Genomic DNA, 25,304 nt, shown 5'->3' with positions numbered 1-25,304 from the left:
CTATTCGTCTCCGAGTTCCAATAGTGACTTTCGAGGTATACCATCAGGTCACTCCACAAATCCGGAGGTAAGATCTCGTCATGACTAAGAAAACGAGCCCAAACTGGACACATCTAGTTCTTCTAGTCTTCAAGTTCCTGTCGCAGCCTTCGAAGTTCACTATCAGATCACTATCATGCTCAAGAAAAAAATCCAGCTAACGATAAAATGTGATAATAGGTACATAATATTATCATTATTATCTTACCTTGCCAAAATATCAGCACAATCACGGAATAAGTACATATAAATATCAGTTAGGGTTTTGTCGAACTATTTTGTGTTCGTACAGCGATCTTTTCCACATCAAAAAATTATAGCAACCGACGCAGAGACCACCCACGAAGGCGGCTAGCCGCTGACTGATATAATTTTGAAATCGTACCATTGCCTGCCCAATATCAAAATAACCCTTAGTGCACTGTATTAAGGTTTGCGGTTGAAGCAAAATACGTGAAAAATTTATACACGATGTTTTTATTTATTTTTATAATACTATTAATATAATAATCTCACATTTTGAGGTACACATTATGTGCTAACGGAAAATATTTATTAGAAGAATAAAATCCGTACGTAAACTGAGAAAAATGTACCTAAACTTGACCCTAAATCGTTAATTCTGCGTGGAAGAGGTGAAGGAAAATCGTTCTTATAGTATCAAAATTAATGATTTTATCAAAAAATTACTCGATCTCGGGAGATAAAGGACCAATCTATTTTTAGCAATCTGTAGTTCCAATTTACTTAGTATATTTTAGCCACAAAGCGTACCGAAAATCTATACAAGTGTGCAAATACGTCCTTAATGATCGAAAATTAAATCTTCGACGCTCAATCAGATTGGCAGTCAGTTAGTTCTAAATTAGAACTTGGTATAATAGGTATAAGCTAATATGAACCTATTAGATAAATTTATATTCTTTACGAATAAGCATTAGGTATTTACGAATTTGGATGCCCGCGACTTCGTCCGCGCAGATTTAGATTTTTATGGATCCCGTGGGAAATGTTTGAGTTTCCGGGATAAAAAGTTGCCTATTTCGATTACAGGGACGCAAGCTAATTCGGTACCAAATTTCATACAAATCGGTTAAGTGGATGAGTCTTTAGGAATCCCGCGGGAACTCTTTGATTTTCCGGTATAAAAAGTAGCCTATGTCCGTCCCCGGGACACCAAATTTTGTCAGAATAGGTTACACTGTTGGGCCGTGAAAATCGATAGCACTAGTAATTAGGTAGGTAGGTGCCAATAAGCAGGTGTTACATATGGACAGACAGACGGACTTTATCGCACCATAAGGGTTCCCTTTTATCATTTTGGTACGGAACCCTATTTAGCCAAAGAGGATGCTTAAGTTACAGAAAAAGCTAGGCTATGCGCATAACAAGTGCAAGGTCGAGCGTTCACTTGATAAACACCGCCACGCTATGCAAATTATTTTCCTTATTTACGTATGTAGGCATCTGAGACGGTCTAAGTAGGTAGAAATTGTTGTCAGGGAACCCCCTTGATGTATCTTACATATTGTAGGTAGCTGCCTACCTACCTGCTGTGTGTGTAATGACTAATGAGTGGTAGTGAAATGAATTCTTATACGTACTTTGAAATCTAGGAACATAAGTAAGAATTCTAGGTAGGTAAGTACCTACTTAATAAAATGATATAAAATGCTAGAGAATACTGTTTTACAACCAAATGATCTAAGTGGTGGGATTTGAACTGATGATCTTATAGTTAACAATACGTTACGTAAACCACATAATTAATATTTAAACCGTTGGATTATTATGTTGTAAGGGTTTACAAAGATAACCGATATTTTACCTGTCTATCGATTTACCAAACATTATTATCTAATTCATTGATCTATATTCTATATACCTACGATATGACCGAAAAAAAACAATCTACATACTCGTAGGTATCAACAACCTGTGGTATCAAGATCAGCTAAAGGTTACCTACCTAGTGCTCTTTACGTAGCTGCTGTGATTTAACGTGCATTAAAATATCAAATTCCTCTCAAAATATTTCTAATGTTAATTCTTCTTATCGGATCAAACTATTTGATACGGATTTTATTCGGAACAAAGGATTACCTAGCTTTAAAGATCGAGAAAAACACTGTTATATTTCAATGCCTTGCTTTGCTTGATATTTTGTATTATTATATAACCGAATGCGGCCTGCAAGAAGACATACAGGGCATCGTATTTTTTGTCATGGGTATCAAAAAGAAGAATTTAAAAATAATAAGTACCTATAGTTATTTATTTTAAGTAAAAAAAAAAAAAACATTTAAGTACTTATAACAAAATATATGTTTTAATTAACTCCAGACAGGACGGCATGCAACCCACGCCGGGGGTTTTTTTAATAAACAATAGTCTTGTTCCTTTAATTTTTCATCTACGAGCATATATATAAGCCAGATCGTACAATTTTCCTGTTAGTACAATACAAGCTGCAAGATGAAAACGTGGTTCTGCGTTTTGCTAGTGGTTGTTGGTGCAACTGCGCAGGCGCATGCTAACTCACACACACAACACAGCCAAGGACAACCAGGAGCAGCAGGTGGGTTGACTCTACTCATCTACTCACCTAGCTAACTTTTTATTTTGTTGCTATGCATATTATGAGCACATGAAAATATAATGATTATATTATAGGGCATAGAAATTAATTGCTAGCTTATCCGCCTGGCTTCGCTCGGGTGAAATTTTATATGCCTACTAGCTGATGCCCGCGACTTCGCCCGCGTGGATTTAGGTTTTTTGAAATCCTGTGGGAACTATTTGATTTTCCGGGATAAAAAGTAGCCTATGTGCTAATCCAGGATATTATCTATCTCCATTCCGAATTTCAGCCAAATCCGTCCAGTAGTTTTTGCGTGAAGGAGTAACAAACACACACACACACACGCACACACACACATACAAACTTTCGCCTTTATAATATTAGTGTGAAGTGTGATGTGATATTATATGGGCACATAATATTTTTATGGGACAGATTCTGGACTCGCCACATTCGCAATTAGGCAGATTCGGAGCTACGAGTACCTACTTATACATGGCATAATATTGTAAATAGAACTTGCTTTGAAATGAATTTGAAGAGCAGCTGCCGCGTTTCTGCCTTCTTTTCCTCGGGTGGAAGGGCGTTCCGAACCAGTACAGTAGTATAGATTCAGTTGACGACAATAGTTGAAGTTTAGATTTTTATAAAAAAGCAACAGTTCATTCGACAATCCCCCGTCGATTGCCTAAATATGATAATATTGTTGCTATTCCTATCTGTCCTAGTTCGTACACCTGCGGTATAGCTCGGTACGTGATAACGAATTCAAATTGTTGTGATTGGCTGAATTTATAATGTTCTTGCTGCGACAGTGAATTTTTGAGACTAGCGAAACAATGTTACCTACATAAGCTATTCGGGCTCCAGAGCGTAAATTAATGAAAGAAAGGGGTAAAATAAAGATTCAGAAGGTTCAGATCAAGATATTATGAAACAAACAAAATCTAAGTAGGTGACTTATTTTTATTAAATTCTCAACAGAGCCTGAACAGCCAGTGGTAGTGTCCCCCTCTGGAGAATTTCGTGGAGGATACAATGTGACGCGGCGCGGGCGCAGGTTCGAGACCTACCGCGGCATTCGTTACGCCGAGCCACCTGTGGGCAACTTGAGGTTCCAGGTGAGATTGCCCATGCTATTCTTTAATTTTTCTATAAGCAAGTGCCCCAAGTACCGAATCGATGAATTTTCGCAGATCGAGATACAAAACGTTGTAGATTCGAATCTTAGGTACCTATACACCTATGTATATGCATTGAATACTACCTGTCTAATATTAAATGTTACACGTGTTTACATTTTGAGACCCTCTTATCATAAACTGATACAAGAGGTCACGAAATGATAATGCATTTATGTACTTATAAGAATTTACTTTCTCTAGCTAGCCTATTCAAAGTACATATTTTATTCAGTATATCATTAAGTAGGCAGGTATATGAAAATAAGATTTAAACAGCAGTAACTGTTTATTGAGTTGTTTTTCTTGGTTCGGTACAAAGATGTCTTGTACAAAGGGGCAAGACATATAAAGGCTACTTTTTGGACATAGCCTACTTTTTGTCCCGAAAAATTATTAGATTTCCCAAGAGATTTTTAAAAAACTGAAACTCACGCGAATGAATTCGCAGACATTATCTAGAAAAATGTAAAAAGTTTGTTCATCTATCCTCGTCAAAATGAGATAAACCATTTTGCAGTGCTCTTTTAAATTAATTTTTCAGCCACCCAAACCAATTCTTAAGGACGTCTTTGCAAAATGAATAGGTATCAAAATTGCACTACTACATAAGTACACTGCCCACACGCACACAGCTGCGTCAAAATGAGTGAATCGACTTGATTTTGATACTTTGATATTTTTATTTTATTTTATATTTGGTCATCTATTTTTTTTTAACAGTTTTTTTTTTAAATATGTATCTTGACAATAATACAGTAAGTAGAACAGTGCCTACAGACTAAGGGTCTGATGATGAAATATTTCACCATGACTTCTTGGCAATGAACAACATTTCCATGCTTATGAAATTATGAGCTCCTACTATGACTAAAATAATCTGAGAAGGATAGCATTACATTACCTCCCGACTTGATGAAATTGCATACTTTGGAACCTACTACTGGAACTCAGAGACGAATAGAGCTAGGTGTTTCGAGTTTGGGCTCATTTTCTTAGTCATGATGAGATCTTACCTCCGGATTTGTGGAGTGACCTGATGGTATACCTCGGAAGTCACTATTGGAACTCGGAGACGAATAGAGCTAGGTGTTTCGAGTTTGGGCTCATTTTCTTAGTCATGATGAGATCTTACCTCCGGATTTGTGGAGTGACCTGATGGTATACCTCGGAAGTCACTATTGGAACTCGGAGACGAATAGAGCTAGGTGTTTCGAGTTTGGGCTCATTTTCTTAGTCATGATGAGATCTTACCTCCGGATTTGTGGAGTGACCTGATGGTATACTTTGGAAGTCACTATTGGAACTCGGAGACGAATAGAGCTAGGTGTTTCAAGTTTGGACTCATTTTCTTAGTCATGATGAGATCTTACCTCCGGATTTGTGGAGTGACCTGATGGTATCATCGGAAGTCACTATTGGAACTCGGAGACGAATAGAGCTAGGTGTTTCGAGTTTGGGCTCATTTTCTTAGTCATGAAGAGATCTTACCTCCGGATTTGTGGAGTGACCTGATGGTATACCTCGGAAGTCACTATTGGAACTCGGAGACGAATAGAGCTAGGTGTTTCGAGTTTGGGCTCATTTTCTTAGTCATGATGAGATCTTACCTCCGGATTTGTGGAGTGACCTGATGGTATACCTCGGAAGTCACTATTGGAACTCGGAGACGAATAGAGCTAGGTGTTTCGAGTTTGGGCTCATTTTCTTAGTCATGATGAGATCTTACCTCCGGATTTGTGGAGTGACCTGATGGTATACCTCGGAAGTCACTATTGGAACTCGGAGACGAATAGAGCTAGGTGTTTCGAGTTTGGGCTCATTTTCTTAGTCATGATGAGATCTTACCTCCGGATTTGTGGAGTGACCTGATGGTATACTTTGGAAGTCACTATTGGAACTCGAAGACGAATAGAGCTAGGTGTTTCGAGTTTGGACTCATTTTCTTAGTCATGATGAGATCTTACCTCCGGATTTGTGGAGTGACCTGATGGTATCATCGGAAGTCACTATTGGAACTCGGAGATGAATAGAGCTAGGTGTTTCGAGTTTGGGCTCATTTTCTTAGTCATGAAGAGATCTTACCTCCGGATTTGTGGAGTGACCTGATGGTATACCTCGGAAGTCACTATTGGAACTCGGAGACGAATAGAGCTAGGTGTTTCGAGTTTGGGCTCATTTTCTTAGTCATGATGAGATCTTACCTCCGGATTTGTGGAGTGACCTGATGGTATACCTCGGAAGTCACTATTGGAACTCGGAGACGAATAGAGCTAGGTGTTTCGAGTTTGGGCTCATTTTCTTAGTCATGATGAGATCTTACCTCCGGATTTGTGGAGTGACCTGATGGTATACCTCGAAAGTCACTATTGGAACTCGGAGACGAATAGAGCTAGGTGTTTCGAGTTTGGGCTCGTTTTGTTAGTTATGACGAGATTATACCTTGAAACTTGTTGGAGTGCTCTGAAGGTATACTTCAAAAGCCACTATTGGACTTTCGAGTCGAGTAGAGTTAGATGTTATGAGTTTGAGCTCGTTTTGTAAGTTCCAATAGTGACTTCCGAGGTATACCATCAGGTCACTCCACAAATCCGGAGGTAAGATCTCATCATGACTAAGAAAATGAGCCCAAACTCGAAACAGCTAGCTTTATTCGTCTCCGAGTTCCAATAGTGACATCCGAGGTATACCATCAGGTCACTTCACGAATCCGGAGGTAACATCTCATCATGACTAAGAAAATGAGCCCAAACTCGAAACACCTAGCTCTATTCGTCTCCGAGTTCCAATAGTGACTTCCGAGGTATACCATCAGGTCACTCCACAAATCCGGAGGTAAGATCTCATCATGACTAAGAAAATGAGCCCAAACTCGAAACACCTAGCTCTATTCGTCTCCGAGTTCCAATAGTGACTTCCGAGGTATACCATCAGGTCACTCCACAAATCCGGAGGTAAGATCTCATCATTACTAAGAAAATGAGCCCAAACTCGAAACACCTAGCTCTATTCGTCTCCGAGTTCCAATAGTGACTTCCGAGGTATACCATCAGGTCACTCCACAAATCCAGAGGTAAGATCTCATCATTACTAAGAAAATGAGCCCAAACTCGAAACACCTAGCTCTATTCGTCTCCGAGTTCCAATAGTGACTTCCGAGGTATACCATCAGGTCACTCCACAAATCCGGAGGTAAGATCTCATCATGACTAAGAAAATGAGCCCAAACTCGAAACACCTAGCTCTATTCGTCTCCGAGTTCCAATAGTGACTTCCGAGGTATACCATCAGGTCACTCCACAAATCCGGAGGTAAGATCTCATCATTACTAAGAAAATGAGCCCAAACTCGAAACACCTAGCTCTATTCGTCTCCGAGTTCCAATAGTGACTTCCGAGGTATACCATCAGGTCACTCCACAAATCCGGAGGTAAGATCTCATCATGACTAAGAAAATGAGCCCAAACTCGAAACACCTAGCTCTATTCGTCTCCGAGTTCCAATAGTGACTTCCGAGGTATACCATCAGGTCACTCCACAAATCCGGAGGTAAGATCTCATCATGTCTAAGAAAATGAGCCCAAACTCGAAACACCTAGCTCTATTCGTCTCCGAGTTCCAATAGTGACTTCCGAGGTATACCATCAGGTCACTCCACAAATCCGGAGGTAAGATCTCATCATGACTAAGAAAATGAGCCCAAACTCGAAACATCTAGCTCTATTCGTCTCCGAGTTCCAATAGTGACTTCCGAGGTATACCATCAGGTCACTCCACAAATCCGGAGGTAACATCTCATCATTACTAAGAAAATGAGCCCAAACTCGAAACACCTAGCTCTATTCGTCTCCGAGTTCCAATAGTGACTTCCGAGGTATACCATCAGGTCACTCCACAAATCCGGAGGTAAGATCTCATCATGACTAAGAAAATGAGCCCAAACTCGAAACACCTAGCTCTATTCGTCTCCGAGTTCCAATAGTGACTTCCGAGGTATACCATCAGGTCACTCCACAAATCCGGAGGTAAGATCTCATCATTACTAAGAAAATGAGCCCAAACTCGAAACACCTAGCTCTATTCGTCTCCGAGTTCCAATAGTGACTTCCGAGGTATACCATCAGGTCACTCCACAAATCCGGAGGTAAGATCTCATCATTACTAAGAAAATGAGCCCAAACTCGAAACACCTAGCTCTATTCGTCTCCGAGTTCCAATAGTGACTTCCGAGGTATACCATCAGGTCACTCCACAAATCCGGAGGTAAGATCTCATCATTACTAAGAAAATGAGCCCAAACTCGAAACACCTAGCTCTATTCGTCTCCGAGTTCCAATAGTGACTTCCGAGGTATACCATCAGGTCACTCCACAAATCCGGAGGAAAGATCTCATCATGACTAAGAAAATGAGCCCAAACTCGAAACACCTAGCTCTATTCGTCTCCGAGTTCCAATAGTGACTTCCGAGGTATACCATCAGGTCACTCCACAAATCCGGAGGTAAGATCTCATCATGTCTAAGAAAATGAGCCCAAACTCGAAACACCTAGCTCTATTCGTCTCCGAGTTCCAATAGTGACTTCCGAGGTATACCATCAGGTCACTCCACAAATCCGGAGGTAAGATCTCATCATGCCTAAGAAAATGAGCCCAAACTCGAAACACCTAGCTCTATTCGTCTCCGAGTTCCAATAGTGACTTCCGAGGTATACCATCAGGTCACTCCACAAATCCGGAGGTAAGATCTCATCATGTCTAAGAAAATGAGCCCAAACTCGAAACACCTAGCTCTATTCGTCTCCGAGTTCCAATAGTGACTTCCGAGGTATACCATCAGGTCACTCCACAAATCCGGAGGTAAGATCTCATCATGACTAAGAAAATGAGCCCAAACTCGAAACATCTAGCTCTATTCGTCTCCGAGTTCCAATAGTGACTTCCGAGGTATACCATCAGGTCACTCCACAAATCCGGAGGTAACATCTCATCATTACTAAGAAAATGAGCCCAAACTCGAAACACCTAGCTCTATTCGTCTCCGAGTTCCAATAGTGACTTCCGAGGTATACCATCAGGTCACTCCACAAATCCGGAGGTAAGATCTCATCATGACTAAGAAAATGAGCCCAAACTCGAAACACCTAGCTCTATTCGTCTCCGAGTTCCAATAGTGACTTCCGAGGTATACCATCAGGTCACTCCACAAATCCGGAGGTAAGATCTCATCATTACTAAGAAAATGAGCCCAAACTCGAAACACCTAGCTCTATTCGTCTCCGAGTTCCAATAGTGACTTCCGAGGTATACCATCAGGTCACTCCACAAATCCGGAGGTAAGATCTCATCATTACTAAGAAAATGAGCCCAAACTCGAAACACCTAGCTCTATTCGTCTCCGAGTTCCAATAGTGACTTCCGAGGTATACCATCAGGTCACTCCACAAATCCGGAGGAAAGATCTCATCATGACTAAGAAAATGAGCCCAAACTCGAAACACCTAGCTCTATTCGTCTCCGAGTTCCAATAGTGACTTCCGAGGTATACCATCAGGTCACTCCACAAATCCGGAGGTAAGATCTCATCATGTCTAAGAAAATGAGCCCAAACTCGAAACACCTAGCTCTATTCGTCTCCGAGTTCCAATAGTGACTTCCGAGGTATACCATCAGGTCACTCCACAAATCCGGAGGTAAGATCTCATCATGCCTAAGAAAATGAGCCCAAACTCGAAACACCTAGCTCTATTCGTCTCCGAGTTCCAATAGTGACTTCCGAGGTATACCATCAGGTCACTCCACAAATCCGGAGGTAAGATCTCATCATGTCTAAGAAAATGAGCCCAAACTCGAAACACCTAGCTCTATTCGTCTCCGAGTTCCAATAGTGACTTCCGAGGTATACCATCAGGTCACTCCACAAATCCGGAGGTAAGATCTCATCATGACTAAGAAAATGAGCCCAAACTCGAAACACCTAGCTCTATTCGTCTCCGAGTTCCAATAGTGACTTTCGAGGTATACCATCAGGTCACTCCACAAATCCGGAGGTAAGATCTCATCATGACTAAGAAAATGAGCCCAAACTCGAAACACCTAGCTCTATTCGTCTCCGAGTTCCAATAGTGACTTCCGAGGTATACCATCAGGTCACTCCACAAATCCGGAGGTAAGATCTCATCATGACTAAGAAAATGAGCCCAAACTCGAAACACCTAGCTCTATTCGTCTCCGAGTTCCAATAGTGACTTTCGAGGTATACCATCAGGTCACTCCACAAATCCGGAGGTAAGATCTCGTCATGACTAAGAAAACGAGCCCAAACTGGACACATCTAGTTCTTCTAGTCTTCAAGTTCCTGTCGCAGCCTTCGAAGTTCACTATCAGATCACTATCATGCTCAAGAAAAAATCCAGCTAACGATAAAATGTGATAATAGGTACATAATATTATCATTATTATCTTACCTTGCCAAAATATCAGCACAATCACGGAATAAGTACCTATAAATATCAGTTAGGGTTTTGTCGAACTATTTTGTGTTCGTACAGCGATCTTTTCCACATCAAAAAATTATAGCAACCGACGCAGAGACCACCCACGAAGGCGGCTAGCCGCTGACTGATATAATTTTGAAATCATACCATTGCCTGCCCAATATCAAAATAACCCTTAGTGCACTGTATTAAGGTTTGCGGTTGAAGCAAAATACGTGAAAAATTTATACACGATGTTTTTATTTATTTTTATAATACTATTAATATAATAATCTCACATTTTGAGGTACACATTATGTGCTAACGGAAAATATTTATTAGAAGAATAAAATCCGTACGTAAACTGAGAAAAATGTACCTAAACTTGACCCTAAATCGTTAATTCTGCGTGGAAGAGGTGAAGGAAAATCGTTCTTATAGTATCAAAATTAATGATTTTATCAAAAAATTACTCGATCTCTGGAGATAAAGGACCAATCTATTTTTAGCAATCTGTAGTTCCAATTTACTTAGTATATTTTAGCCACAAAGCGTACCGAAAATCTATACAAGTGTGCAAATACGTCCTTAACTACAGAAGCCCAGTGGACGCGAGTGAAGATGGTCCGGCGTGCCCTCAACCTACCGATTGGGGTTACTCTATTGACGAGGACTGTCTTACTATCAACGTCTATACGCCGCTTAAAAAAAACAGGTGAAGTCATTTATGAGATGGGTAGAGTAGAACAAATCAAGTGAATCTTCACCGAAAGTGCTGAAACTTATAAAAAAAAATCATTCATCAATCAAAAATGCCATCAAATAAAAATACTCTGATCTTGACCCGGTACAATGGGTGATTCTGAATACCTATCGATACTGCTATGCGATTAGTTCTTCAGTCAACTTTTCGTTTCTCGATTCCCACAGGAATAGCACATCCCCGCTCAGACTTCAGAGCTCTTGTTACCTGACACAGGATCTTTAAATCAATTACTAATCATGATTATTTATTTAACTTCACACGTAGGAAGTACCTATTGAAAACAAAACGTAAGTGGGTGATTTTGGTGTCACTACCTAGTCAATAATCGTATTTTTTTAGTTAGTTTTAACTCATGTAATGTACAAAAATCATGTTCGTGTGGATTGTTGGCAAGGGAACTGACTGGATTACCGCGCTGGACAGTCAGGCAAAAATGAGTCAGTTCTTATGTCAGCCGGTGAGATCGTATTTTCACTCTTTTCAGGTCCAAACCGTTACCAGTAATCTTCTACATCCACGCTGGTGGTTATTACGCTGTGACTGGGCGCAGTGACCTGGCCGGCCCGCACTACCTGCTTGATAGAGATATCGTGCTGGTTACCATCAACTACAGGCTAGGCTCGCTTGGTAACTAAAAGCTAAACTACTACTTACTTATATTGTGTCAAGTATGTAGTTAGAACCGATCGTAAAACTGTGGTAGAACACAGCACGAGAGTATTTATCTATCCAGCAAACTTATTTCGCATCTCAGTATGCGCCTAATTTAGTTGTACACTACGAAAACTGAACTGCAAAAAAATAAGACTGAAGTTCACTATTTTATTTTTTATTTTTTGTTTCACAATTTTTAGTGGCCCCGCTGTAAAATAAGCTAAAATATGCTAAGCCTAGTTAAAAACCCACTGCTTACTAATCTGTTACACTGATCGCGAGCAATTTACTCTTATCCATTGAGGAGTTCTGTTCTCCATCTCCGAAGATATACATCAAATCTTCACCAAATATGGGACCACCTGCAAAGTATACCCTTTCAAACAAAAAAAAATCCAAATCGGTCCAGGCATAAGTAATCGGGGAACATAAATAAAAAGAAGATAAAAAAAGATGCTGACGAATTAAGAACCTCCTCCTTTTTTGAAGACGGTTAAAAATATAGTACATCGCAATGTCCATACTATTACTACCCGTGTCTATTACTGAGATATTTACGAAGTCATCTCAGTTGGTTACTGAAGTTAGTCAATTATACGTACATAGTTATAATATGTTTTTATTAGGACACATAACGATTGAGATACCGATTAGACCTAAAAGGGACTGTGGCCCCCTTGGTTACAGCCTCAGGGTTTGCATTCGAGTCCTGAACTAAGTATCCTGAAATATTGTAGACCATTTTACCTACTGATTCAATCAAATATGCTAACTTCAATGTTAGTTACTAAAATTATTTTCCAGGGTTTCTCAGTACAGGCGACGAACTCGCTCCTGGCAACAACGGCTTAAAGGATCAGGTGGCAGCACTAAAATGGGTGCAACGTAACATTGCTTCTTTCGGTGGTGACCCCAATACCGTGACGATCGCAGGCTGCAGCGTGGGCTCTATGAGTGTGATGCTGCATATGATCTCGCCCATGTCTAAAGGTAATGAGGCTTTGATCGTGTTCCATTATTAATGGCTACGTCTATCTTCAAGTAGATTATTAAATAACTTTTTTTTTATATAGAATATTAGGCATGCTAATCATGAGTAATAGTCCCCTTTCCCCTCCAATTATAGGTAAAGCTTGTGCCAGGAGTGGGTACGACAATAGTGCAACGGGTGAGGTTTGAACCGCCGACCTTTCGAAATTCAGTCCGCTCCTCAACCGTTGAGCTATCGAGGCTTTACTTATCTATCAGCTCAGAATAGGTACATAATAGTACAGGCTACAAATAAAACTCGTCATGGTATACCTACCTAGTTCTAGTATCTACTATTTAATTTGTCGCCCATACTACTCAAGTACTCAGTGTTTTTTTTATCCACTAATAACGATTCTATACAATAACTTCATTATTTTAATATAGGTGTTTTTGTTGGTACATAGGTCTATTTCATCGCGGCATTTCAATGAGTGGGTCGCCGATATTTGCATTTCCTTCGCCGCACAACCTGTACCACTTAGCAGAGAAGCAAGCACGTTTGGTGGACTGCCCCACCGGCAACTCTAAAGAAATCGTCGATTGCCTAAAGACGAAACCTTGGCGAGAGATCGGAGACTCTTTAGATGGATTCAGTGTGAGTACCTACGTGTTGTTTTCACAGGAATCGATTTTTTCTTTCATTTTTCATTTTGATTCATCATCATCATTTGATCATACATTTTGATCAATCAAAATACGTTCACTGTTGGATATAGGTCTCTTGTAGAGACTTGCGCCGCCTGAATCCAGCGGCTGCTTGCGATTCGTCTGTCGACCTACTGGAAGTCTTCCAACGCTGGACTTTCCGGTGCGAGCGATTTTTAATTAAAATATCCTAATACTCTGATTTGCAGGAGTTCGCCTACGATCCCATTATGATCTGGTGGCCTGTAGTGGAGAAAGATTATGGTCAAGAAAGGTTTTTGACAATGGAACCACTTGATGCCATCCGCGAAGGAAAGATGCATGCTGTACCGCACATCATTAGCCAAACGACGGACGAGTTCTTCTGGAAAGCCTTCAGTAAGTTAAAACATACCTACTTAAGTTCACACGTCGAAGGAAAGGAGATACCTTTGCAAGGTCAATCGCGCAGCTTTGGCCCAACGAAAGAAATAAAACTAGGTACCTATGTGAGAGGAAATCTATAGAATATATTCCTTTCTCGCATAGGGATAGAAATGCTATCACTATAAGTTTAAGATCTAGTAGGAGTTCTAAGTGGATTTAACATCCATCTTCCGACAGCTAATTTAGTGTCCAACACTGCCACATAGCCACAGAGACATTGATTGATTCTACATAGCTGTTTCACATGTAAATAATAAAACAACATTGTACTTATGGAAGACAAGCATGATATGTATAGGTACAACTATGTTTTTTACAAGATTCTTCAACTATTATTCCATCTCTTTATTATATTTTAGCCATATTGGAGAACCAGACCTTTACAGACCAAATGAATGCAGAATGGGACAGAATAGCGCCTATAACGTTCATAATGCCGCGAGAGAATGCAACACACGCTACCCAGAAGCTGTTTGCTGAATACCTTCATAATCGACCTTTACAGAATGACTCTGAGAGCGCCAGGAACCTTGGCTTGCTGTACACGGATGGGGTTGAAAGTTTCCCAGTTCACAGGTATTGTAAAAGTTTTATTTTGGCATCCTTTCTAGTTTAAATTTGTTAGAGGTTACTCTGTGAAAAGAGATAACGTAAGGCCAGTTTGTAATCTACCCGTTGCTGGCTCATTATTAAGCTTGGATCTCTTTTCAGAATGAGAAGGGTTTAGGTCATAGTGACCGCTAAGAATATTATGGAGAACTCTCAGCTGCCGGTTTTAGGATACAAGCTATATCTGTACATATAATATAGGTAGGTACATATATTTCTATTCCCATAATATTATTCTTTGTTCAGGATGGCCAACCTAATGTGTCGCCACTCTCCTCACCCTGTCTGGTACTATGAGTTTAGTTACATTGGTGCCAACAGCCACTACCGAGACCCTGAAACAAAGAAACCAGTTGGTAAGCTAATCTTTTGACATCATAAAAAACACTATGACGAGTAGACCACCCAGTCCACCACAGACTTACCCATCTAAATATAACGCCCCACGCGTCACAAACGCACCACACACGCGTCACAACACTCAACACATGCCACACATGCACCACAACTGCTTCACACATGCAGGGCACAAATGGCCCGCAAACGTGCCACGAACGTTCTACACACGCGCCACAAACGCTCCGTAAACGCGCTACACACGCACCACAAACGTGCCACACATGCTCCTCACACGTGCAACAACCACTCCATACAAACCCGCCACAAGCACTACACATACGCGCCATAAACGCTCTAGACGTGCGCCACACGCTCCACATACGCACCACACACGCGCCACAAACGCTCCACATATGCGCCACTGCTGCACGACGCACACACCAGAAACGCTTCACACATGCACCACAAGGCGAATTTTTTTGTTACGGGCAAAAGACTAACACAAGTTTTTTATAGGTGCAGCTCACCACGATGACCTGATTTACCTATTTGAGTTGAGTATCTTCCCCAACATAGCTACGGAGGGACGCGATGCCATCCTTGTGGATAGGATGACCGCAATTTGGTACAACTTTGCTAGATATGGGTAATTATCTACTTCATTATTTTTTATAAGCTGTCGCCTGTAATGCACTCTTCAAGTGAATTTCTCTTATAAGTACACTTCTCAAGAAGGACTATTCTAAAAGAATATCCTAATAATATGAACACCATCCACCACTACTTCGTCCATATTAAAAATCTTGAACTTAGGTTTTTAGGTTAGGAAATTCTGTGGGAACTTCTTGATTTTCTGGGATAAAAACGACTTAACAAAGTAAAAAAAATTTTTAGTTTCTACACGTGTCGTGTATGTACGAGTATGTTGAAGTCGGGCGAGCTTCACGCTTAGATTTCTAGTTTCTTTTATTATGTTCGCTAGACTTTACAATACATGTACACGTGTAGAAACAAAAATTTGCAAAGGGTGCAGTTTGAACCGCTGACCTTTCGGAATTCAGTCCGTTCCTTACCCGTTGAGGTATTGAGGACTAAAGCTAAAGCGGATAAGCCGTTAAAAAAGTAACCAATACTAGACTATTATCCTATACCCACCTACTCTCGCATTTATAATATTACTTAGTAGGTACCTAATTACGTATGGAATTTTTTCAGTGACCCAAATCCTCATGGCGATCTCCCCGAGCTTGAGGGTCTACAGTGGCCAGCTATGAAGCTCGAGGACCGCAAGTATCTGCGTATAGCAGATAACCTCACCGTGCACACTAACCTGAAGGAGGACAGAATTAAAATATGGGAAGAATTATATCCAATTCAATACTAACTTAATTTATTTTCAATGAATTTAGCCTTTTCCTAATAAACTATGTATTAAAAAAAAGTGTTTTTGGTCTTTTTTGGAACTCGATAGAGGTATTAATCATTCATCCATAGTACCTAGTAGATACTATTAAGTCAATTAAGTAGGTACATATAATATTATGTGGTTCCGTACCCAAAGGATGCCCACTGGACCTATAACTTAGCCTCCGCTCCATCCATCCATCTGTCTATTTATCAGCGAGCTGTATCTCATGAGCTATAACAGGTAGAGAGTTGGAATTCTCACAGAATGTGTATTTCTATTGCCGCTATACTATAACAACAATGAAATAATTTTAAAATGGCCACCATGTAAATTAAAAAACCCCTTCGTCTGCGCGGATGAGCCATCAGCGGAAGTGTAATTTTGAAGTCGCACTACACCATAAGGAATAAGCTGCAATTTATTCTCGGGCCTTTCAAGTTCATGGTCTAATGGTACCTACTCATCCCATCAAAATTAATCAACTAATTTACTAATCGATTAACGCCAACACTGATATTAAGTTAGACAGCGATATAAATCCATGTCAATGAGGGTAGTTAGGTGGATAATGTAAATTAGTTATGTAACTCAAAGCAAAATAAGATTTTTTTATCTCTGACTCTTTTAAAGGGACGCTAAAACGTTAATAATCTTAATCTACATTACATGGGTAAAAAAATACCAATTTTCCATTACAATTTAGCTGTGTGCGAGTGTGCGATTATAATAAGTAGGTAGGTAGGTTTCTTTCTATGATAGACCGTTCTGTTTGTAACTGACTGACTTTTTTTTTTTTTTTTTTTCTTTAAATCTGGCTTTACTCTGATTAGCCAATGTCAAGTTTGTGATATTTTCAAGTTATTGAATTTATACAAGTATGGACTCCGTCTGCACCGGCGCCCGCCGACATACGCGCGGCGCCCCTTTAGAGCGCTTCCCAGTCAGTTTCACCACCAAAAAACACCAACTAACACAAAAACCAGCCACTCTTAACAAAAAAAACACTCCAAACAAGCACAGCACGCGCGCCAGCAAACGCCATCACAGACGAAGTCCCTGACTGACTTCTTCAAGCGCGCGCAATGCAGTGTTTCCATTTTTCGGGATTTTTCCCCTACTTCAGGGGCGAAATGACTAAAATTAGGTAAGTACAAAGAAGAATAGGCTTCAAAGGTCGGAATGAAAAAGTTTTTCATTCTGTGTTGTGAAGTGATATTTATTTATATTGATATAATAATTACGTATTAGGTTAAAATTTTGATCAAACTTTCTTCGCCACAAGAATCTACATCTATACTAATAAATAAAATTGGAGTGTCTGTCTGTAATTTCGAAATAACTACCTCATATTAAGCTCATATGGTTATTTGAACGATACCAACACTGAATAACACGTTTTTAAAATTTTTGTCTGTCTGTCTGTCTGTCTGTCTGTCTGTCTGTCTGTTTGAAAAGGCTAATCTCCGGAACGGCTGAACCGATTTTGACGGGATTTTCACAGACAAGTTGAGTATTGACCAGGGCGTAAAATAGGCTACTTTTTTAACCGACTTTCAAAAAGGGAGTTGTGTTTTTCTACCTATGTACACCGAAATCTCCGAGATTTCTGAACCGATTTGCGTAATTTTTTTTTTAATCGATAGAGAAACTTTGCGACATTGTTTCATAAAAAATTTGGAGTCCAACTCCTCAATCCTGATGCTGCAGGGGATCTGACCAATCCACGCGGGCGAAGCTGCGGGCATCAGCTAGTACTTAATAAATAAAATTGGAGTGTCTGTCTGTAATTTCAAAATAACTACCTCATATTAAGCTCATATGGTTATTTGAACGATACCAACACTGAATCACACGTTTTTAAAATTTTTGTCTGTCTGTCTATCTGTCTGTCTGTCTGTCTGTCTGTTTGAAAAGGCTAATCTTGGGAACGGCTGAACCGATTTTGACGGGATTCTCACAGACAAGTAGAGAATTGACCAGGGTGTAACATAGGCTACTTTTTAACCGACTTTCAAAAAGGGAGTTGTGTTTTTCTACCTATGTACACCGAAATCTCCGAGATTTCTGAACCGATTTGCGTCATTTCTTTTTTAATCGATAGAAGAACTTTGCGAGGTAACGCGGCCAGCGTTCTGGGCACCCTGCCTCGTTACAGTGATTTGGATGATATTTTTGTTTTATAATTTTTATATTTAAGTACATATTTGGTTTTTCGCAATTTGTAAAATAATACGACAACGTAGGTTTATGGTATTTTAATTGCGACAATGGCAGTATCATTCTCACAGGTTTATGTAAAAATCTTTACTTGAAAGGTTCCAGTTTAAGAAATCAATTCTAGTATCGACTAATTTGTTTATTAAATTAGTTTACAAATTGCGAAAAACCAAATTAAATTTGAATTTCGCGGGCAGGCCCGTCTCATGCCCCTTAAGGCTAATTTGAGGCGAATTACTATAGAAATTTGAGTAAAAACAAATTTGTAATTGGGTGGTGTGGAAACACTGATGCCATGACAGTTGATGTCTGATGTTGACAGTTATGAGCTGACAGTGACACTTTCTGACAGATGTCAGTGTACCCAAAAACGTCCAGTGTTGCTAATTTAGTGATTTTTGTCGTTAGATCTAGCGACTTTTGAAGCGTCTTTGTTTAATTTTTTTACTCATGAAATTGAAATCAGATATAACAGACAGTCTTAAAGGTAACTGCTAGGTAGGTGCCTCCAAGGATAAAGCTGACTTGCTTCTAAAAGTCTGTTCCTTGATGTTCTTATATTTATTTTTGACAGTATGAAAATGCAATAAAGTTTTATTTTATAAAAAATAATATTAGATTTTATATTTAAAAAAAATCGTCATTTTATTTTGTATATTTTGTTTTTGTATTCAGATTTCGGTGATTTTAAGCGACTTTTAACTTTTAGTGACGAACAGTTTTAAAGAGTTGGCAACACTGAAAACGTCACGCCATTTGTGTTTATCTAATTTTGCGTTATCTCCAATTTCCAAAATATTTCCGATTTTTTCTCGTAAGTAAGCACATAATTTTCTATGATTAATACCTATTGTAGTAATAATCCCTATTTACTTTGATTTATGTAACGTTAAAAAAAAAACTAGGTACTTTGGTACCTACGTATTTTTGGCCCTGTCAAGTAGAAAATTTTATTCAATAAATGGCCTTAGAATGTAACGCGTTGTGCTGAACTAAATACTTTATTGTTATAACATTTTTGTATCGTTATTTACAATTAATAGTCAGTGTCACAGAATATTATTACCCTAGGACTAGGTGAGCATAGTGTATAATATCACAAACTAGCTAAAGCCATCGATGGCTAAAGCCCGCGACTTCATCCGCGTAGACAACATGAATTCCGAACCCCTATTTCATTCCCTTAGGGTTTGAATTTTCAAAATTCCTTTGTTAACTGTCAGTCACAACTTTTCCTTTTTTTATATTGAGATAATTAGTCAAAATGTCACAGAATATTATTGACCTAGGTGGGATGTATCACAGACTAGCTTATGCCCTGACTTGGTTCACGTGGACTACACTTTCGAACCTCTATTTTCTCCATTAGGAGTTGAATTTCAAAAATCCTTTCTCAGCACATCATCCTTTGACCTGTGCTTTGATAGATTAGTCAGTCAGTCAGTCACCTTTTTCTTTTATATATTTAGATCAATAAGGATTATTATATATGTATATTTTGCCAGGTCCAGAGTAAACTAACTCATACAAGCTGGCGATTAACAATTGGTGGAGGGAGCCGGATATGGGAGGTGATTTATTCCTTGTATGTTTTTCTGCCTGATATCAGATATTATTATTTTTATGTAGTATCTAAGTACCTACTAAAAGAATCTGTTTTATGAAACTGAGTGAAAAACAGGGGCATATTAAAATATTAAAAACCTAATCCTCTAAGTGGAGGAAGTTGCTGGCATCATCTATTTGGACAGAAGTAGCTTTCATCCCGGCAGAGCCACAGCTAGAGTTGAATTTAATGTGGGGCAGTGGCAGTTACAGGACTGCCTTCCTTTTTTACTTGATATGATCTGGTCAATTGATTTTTGTCGTATTTTTGAAAACTGGCAACATATTTTTTTACAGCAACAGAGATTCCTCTGGTGCTGTAAATTTTCATGGTAATAAATTAAATTAATTAAAATCAGACTTGCTCCTTTACTCCGGTAATAAATTAAAATCAAACTTGCTTGATTGTTCATTTTTTATATAAAAAACATATAAGTAAAATAAATTAAAACAGAACCACTTCATTCAAATCAGCAGACTTCATTTTTTTCTTAGACCAGAAATGCTATGCCTGCCGTTCTTTCCTGACAGCATCTGAAGCCTTGTGATTGTAGTCAAAGTTGAAAACATAGATTCGTACACAGCAGTACAACACTCTTTACTTACCACTGACACATCACTGTTAATGCAGAATTGTTGACATAGCTACACTAAACTTAGTACTTGATTTCATTTTCCATGATAATATCATACTGTGCATAAACAGTTTACTTAGCATGTTAATTTGTGGCATTATTAAGGTAGGACATTGGTATTTTAAAATAGGGCATTGTGCCACAATGCCACTCCTTAGCTGGGGTTGTACATCCAGGAGATATAGTTATGAGAGCTGTCACTGTGATGACAATGCTGATAAAAACAGTGGTGAAAATGATACGTAATGCGAATTTCAGGGGAGCGCGAGGGCTGCGCCGCATCACGGATGTGGCGCAGCGCTTGTGGCATGCTGGTTTGTCCGGGCGCCGACGAAGCATGGAAGCAGATCGTTGAAGCCTCAGCGTCGGATTCCATATGGCATTCGTTAAGGAATTGTATTGCATATCAGGTATTGGGCTTCTCCTTCATTGGTTCTATAAAGTGTAGCAGTAATTCGAGAATTCATAATTTTTATATTGACTCAAGTCTGGTCTGGTGTAGGTTTTTGATGTTACTAGTTACCGCCCCACTGGTACAGAATTATATTTTAACATTATTTTTATAGATACTTACTACTTACCTGAACAAATAATAACCTTAGTTATCTTATTGTTTTTACTCACAAAAAAAGTTATAATGGAAAACGTACATGTGCACATTGAAACTTGAAATTTTATATCCTCACTTGTGGCTCGGGAATTAAAATTTGCAGCCTTAATTATAACTTTCAATATAACTTTTGAAAAAAAAATTATTATGTAAATAACTATTATGTCCTCTGTTATATGTATGTATGTATTAGTGTGAATCTTAATTATTTTACAGGCAGGTGTATGGCAAAATCTCCTTATAAAGGGCATCCCAGATGTGATGCATTCTGCCGCTTTCAAGCTTGCAATAGTGCTACGGCATACCCCCTCCGAACTCACTGTTGGCCTGCTGGCTGATATGTTGCATTTACATCCACAATCTGTGAGTACTTATTTATTTAGAACGATGCCTACAAGTCAAATCAGCAATTATTATTATCAAACGTTAAAACGCTTGCTTAGTAAGAGAGCTTGTGTGAAATACTAAAGACATCATTTAAATCTTTTATTTAAATCGATAATTTGTTGGAAGAATTGAGCGCGGAAATGGAAGGCGGTTGATATGTGTGCGATTATCTTTAAAACAGTACAATAAAACGAAAAGCATTTTTTTTTTTCAGCAAGATTTGACCGCTTACGTTCTGGCCTTACTAACAGACGATGAAGCATGGTGTGGCAGTTGTGGGGCTAGTGCTGGTATACCAGGTATGATTTTTTTTAAATAAAAATAGTGAGCAGACGGGTCACCAAATGTTAAGTGATTACTGCCGCCCATGAACATTTGCAGCATCAGAGGAACCGCTGATGCTTTGCGGGCACTTCAGAAATGTGTTGGTCCGCCCCTTGAATAACCTCATGCTGTAATCTAGCGAGAAAACCGCCTAAGGGAGTTAATTCCACAGTTTGCATGTTCGTGGAAAATATGATCTGACAACAGGCGCACGGAATGCACCAGACGCCCAGGCGGTGCATTCAACACAGGCACTCAGGTGAAGTGGTTTACGGTGGCGTGCGGTGCGGTTGTAGAAAAAGGAGGAGGTCGATATACCATTATACAAATCAAACATCAATATTACATTATAATACATCTTTATTTCTTTAATAAAGCCGTAAATCAAACAATACTTCAATCTTTTTTTACTGTTACACAACACCAGAGCATCAGGCACCAGTTCCATAAGGCCTGTAAGTGCGAGCGAGAGGCCCGATAAAAATGATTTGTCTCATTCGCACGTTTGTTATGGCTCAACTATAGTTTGGTATATCTGTGTGCAGGTGTAGCGGGAGGGATGGGCGGCGGCGCGCCCCTGCGGGACCTGCAGCTGTTCGGCGACTGCGAGTTGGCCGTGCTGGCGTCTTCGCGGGAGGAGTACGATGCCCACGCCAAGCTGGTCCGCGCCGAATACGCCAACCTCTCGCATAATAACTATGTAGAACTGCGGATAAAGGTAAATGTAACCAAGATATGTATGCAAATAGAAAAATAGATGAATAGAAAACTTCATTGCACACAAACCGAAAAAAAGCAAAGAAACTATAAACTAAATACCTTATATGCAAAGGCAGCCTTATTGCTTAAAGAATATCCACCACCTTTGGTAAGAGGAGAGACTAGGACTGTAGGAGAAAGATTTGTACAACATATTCATCAAACTATCTCTATCTATTTAGAAAAGCTAGCAGACTGGCACACACTAAGACTAAGAGTCTACTACTAAGATACACTTTCGCATTTATAATATTAGTATGTTTATTATGTTACTGAAAATATTTTTCTATTCCAGGTTCTAAACCAATTCTCGCAAATTCCCAAGCTGTACCATACTCCTGAGTTCGAGTGCTTCGAAGCTGCCGCGAGAGAAAATATTGAGCGCGAGATTTGCACTCTGCGCGAACACCTGCTCACAGGACAGCACGAATAACATAGGTCACTAACTTATAAGTTTCATTAGATTTCAATTTATATAATGTAGATAACGGATACATCCCATGGTTAATTCGATGATTTTGGTTAGTCGATATCGTATGACATGCAAAGTTAATTTCAGTCAGTCAGACATGCCGGACAGCTCGTAAAGTTCCAGAAAAAAGAACAAGAGGGTAGTTCGCTACTTCCCATGACAGCTCGAACCTCATTTCTCACTGCACTGCAGTCGCATCGTGAGCACGACCCATACAACGGTCGAAATATCGACCAACCAAAATCATCCAATTAATCGTGGGATGTACCCGTTATCTTCATTATAATATACGAAATAAGATTAAACTCATTAGATTTCAATTACTTTTTAATTTTATTGCCCTAATATAATAGAGAAATTATGTTAGAGCCCTAGTACACACGATACTTTTAGCAACAGTGATGTAGCGTCGCGTTTTGACGACTATTTCCGATTTTCCGAAAATTGACTTAATCGCTGCGACTGGAGATTGTATCTCATGGTGAGCGAAGAGTTCAAACGCGGCAACCCGGAAACTAGTGGCCGATAACTGATGCTAAAAGCATCGTCTGGCAATAATTGCATAGCCCTTAATGAAAGCGTGTCTTTGAAGGTGCGCGTTCACTAGATCAGGAATCGGGGCGTAGGTAGCATACGGGGCGTCGTTGGTCTTTACAAAATGCTGATTAGGGTGTGTTTACTACACTTAGAATTCGCGCTATTATAGCAACGCCGCAAAAACACTTCATCGCGCTAGGCGATAAAGATCTGAAAAATGCATTTGCTGCTGAGGCGTTATCGGCAGAAATACCGGTGTCAGGCGCAGATTTGCCGATTCTTTAGTAGTTCCATAGAAATCAACCAAACAACTAATCCTTATGCTGCGCTTATTCTCTGATTCAGATCCAGTGGACGCGAATAAGGCCTCAATTACACTTGTAAGTTTTACTCGGGTAAGTAGCTTACATGATTAACTTACGACAAATTTACTAATGTAAACACTCTTATAAATGTCAATTACCTTAGTAAATTTGCTGTCAATTAATTACGTAAGGTACTTACGTGAGCAAAACTTACAGATGACTTTGCTATGAAGTGTAGCTATTGGTGGCGGTATTTAATAAACTTGTACAGTAGGCGCAATACGTATTTGAACACGAGACGTAGGATTGTGTATTGTACAAAAACGGATCTCAGCCAAGCTTGTGTAGGTATTTAATCCTTAGTATATAACTTATGCTAAATCGCTATGTTGCAACTTCATATTGGACTAGGCAATTAGGTATTTACTTATTTTGTAATTACTATACAGTGTAAGTAGGTACCTGTTCTAATACCAATTAATTCGACGAGGGACTCTCGTCAAACAATATACATCATAGCCCCTCAAATTTACATTCAAATGGTACTATAAAAAAATTTGCTTCATTCAATTACGGATGACATTTTTTTATTGCCTTAGTAAAATGTATCATGACCATCTATTTAAAAATGTAATCCGTAATTACTTAATCCCTAATGGATAATTAATATAAAAGTATAATTCTAACATTTGGGTAAAAATAATTGCAATCTTTTATCTTAAAATGTTTTTAAATAATAAGGTTTATAGATTACAATAATTACAAATGACATTTCATTTTGTGTTTTTACCGTCTTGTACTTAATAATATAATTAGTTAAATAGTAATTTATGAAGCATTCGAATAATTTGATTGAACTTCCTTTATTAACTTTTGACTAATGGGGTAAAAAATGAAATATACGCTAGTAAATATTATTAGAATCTCAATGTACATATATTATTTTCTTGGTCAGTATTAGGAAATTATTTATTTTTTAGAGATTGGTAGGCACAGGTCAATAAAATAAGTCTATCCTTTTCTCCCAATTGTGAAGTAGGTATGTGGTTAAAGTAGATGATGTCTCACACTTGCTATTGGCATGTATTCAGAGTCTCAATTTGAGAAAACACTGTGTGAACTAAATTTAAATTTTATGCACATGATTACACCTGTAAGTTGTACTCACGTAAGTAAGTAGCTTACGTGATTGACTTATGATAAATTTACTAATGTAAACACTCTTATCAGTACGTTTTCACTAGTCAATTTTTTGTAAATTAACTGCGTAAGTTACTGCCGTGAGTAAAACTTACAGGT

General features: G+C 39.0%; 2 protein-coding genes across 2 annotated transcripts in view; both read left to right on the top strand.

The window, feature by feature from the left end:
• Window positions 1–12,196, top strand: part of LOC123865613 (esterase E4-like) — a 35,634-nt gene extending 23,438 nt beyond the window's left edge. Inside the window, exon 12 of the mRNA XM_045906767.1 lies at window positions 12,141–12,196. The gene's annotated coding sequence lies outside the window, so the exon portion shown is untranslated. The remainder of the gene's footprint in view (window positions 1–12,140) is intronic.
• LOC123865788 (venom carboxylesterase-6-like) lies at window positions 2,497–23,486 on the top strand. The gene is made up of 17 exons (XM_045907021.1): window positions 2,497–2,617; window positions 3,605–3,741; window positions 4,346–4,360; window positions 10,863–10,990; window positions 11,526–11,668; window positions 12,500–12,685; window positions 13,132–13,322; window positions 13,582–13,750; window positions 14,158–14,374; window positions 14,654–14,763; window positions 15,263–15,392; window positions 15,962–16,127; window positions 20,857–21,021; window positions 21,438–21,584; window positions 21,823–21,907; window positions 22,478–22,650; window positions 22,987–23,486. The coding sequence occupies exons 1-17, from the start codon at window positions 2,515–2,517 to the stop codon at window positions 23,122–23,124; spliced, it is 2,403 nt and encodes an 800-aa protein (XP_045762977.1). The 5' UTR covers window positions 2,497–2,514; the 3' UTR covers window positions 23,125–23,486.
• The last annotated feature ends 1,818 nt before the right edge of the window (window positions 23,487–25,304 follow it).

This window comes from Maniola jurtina, chromosome 5, assembly GCF_905333055.1.
Source record: "Maniola jurtina chromosome 5, ilManJurt1.1, whole genome shotgun sequence".
NCBI lineage: Eukaryota > Metazoa > Arthropoda > Insecta > Lepidoptera > Nymphalidae > Maniola > Maniola jurtina.
Note: the sequence above shows the minus strand (reverse complement) of the source record. Positions and strands in the feature narration are given on the sequence as shown.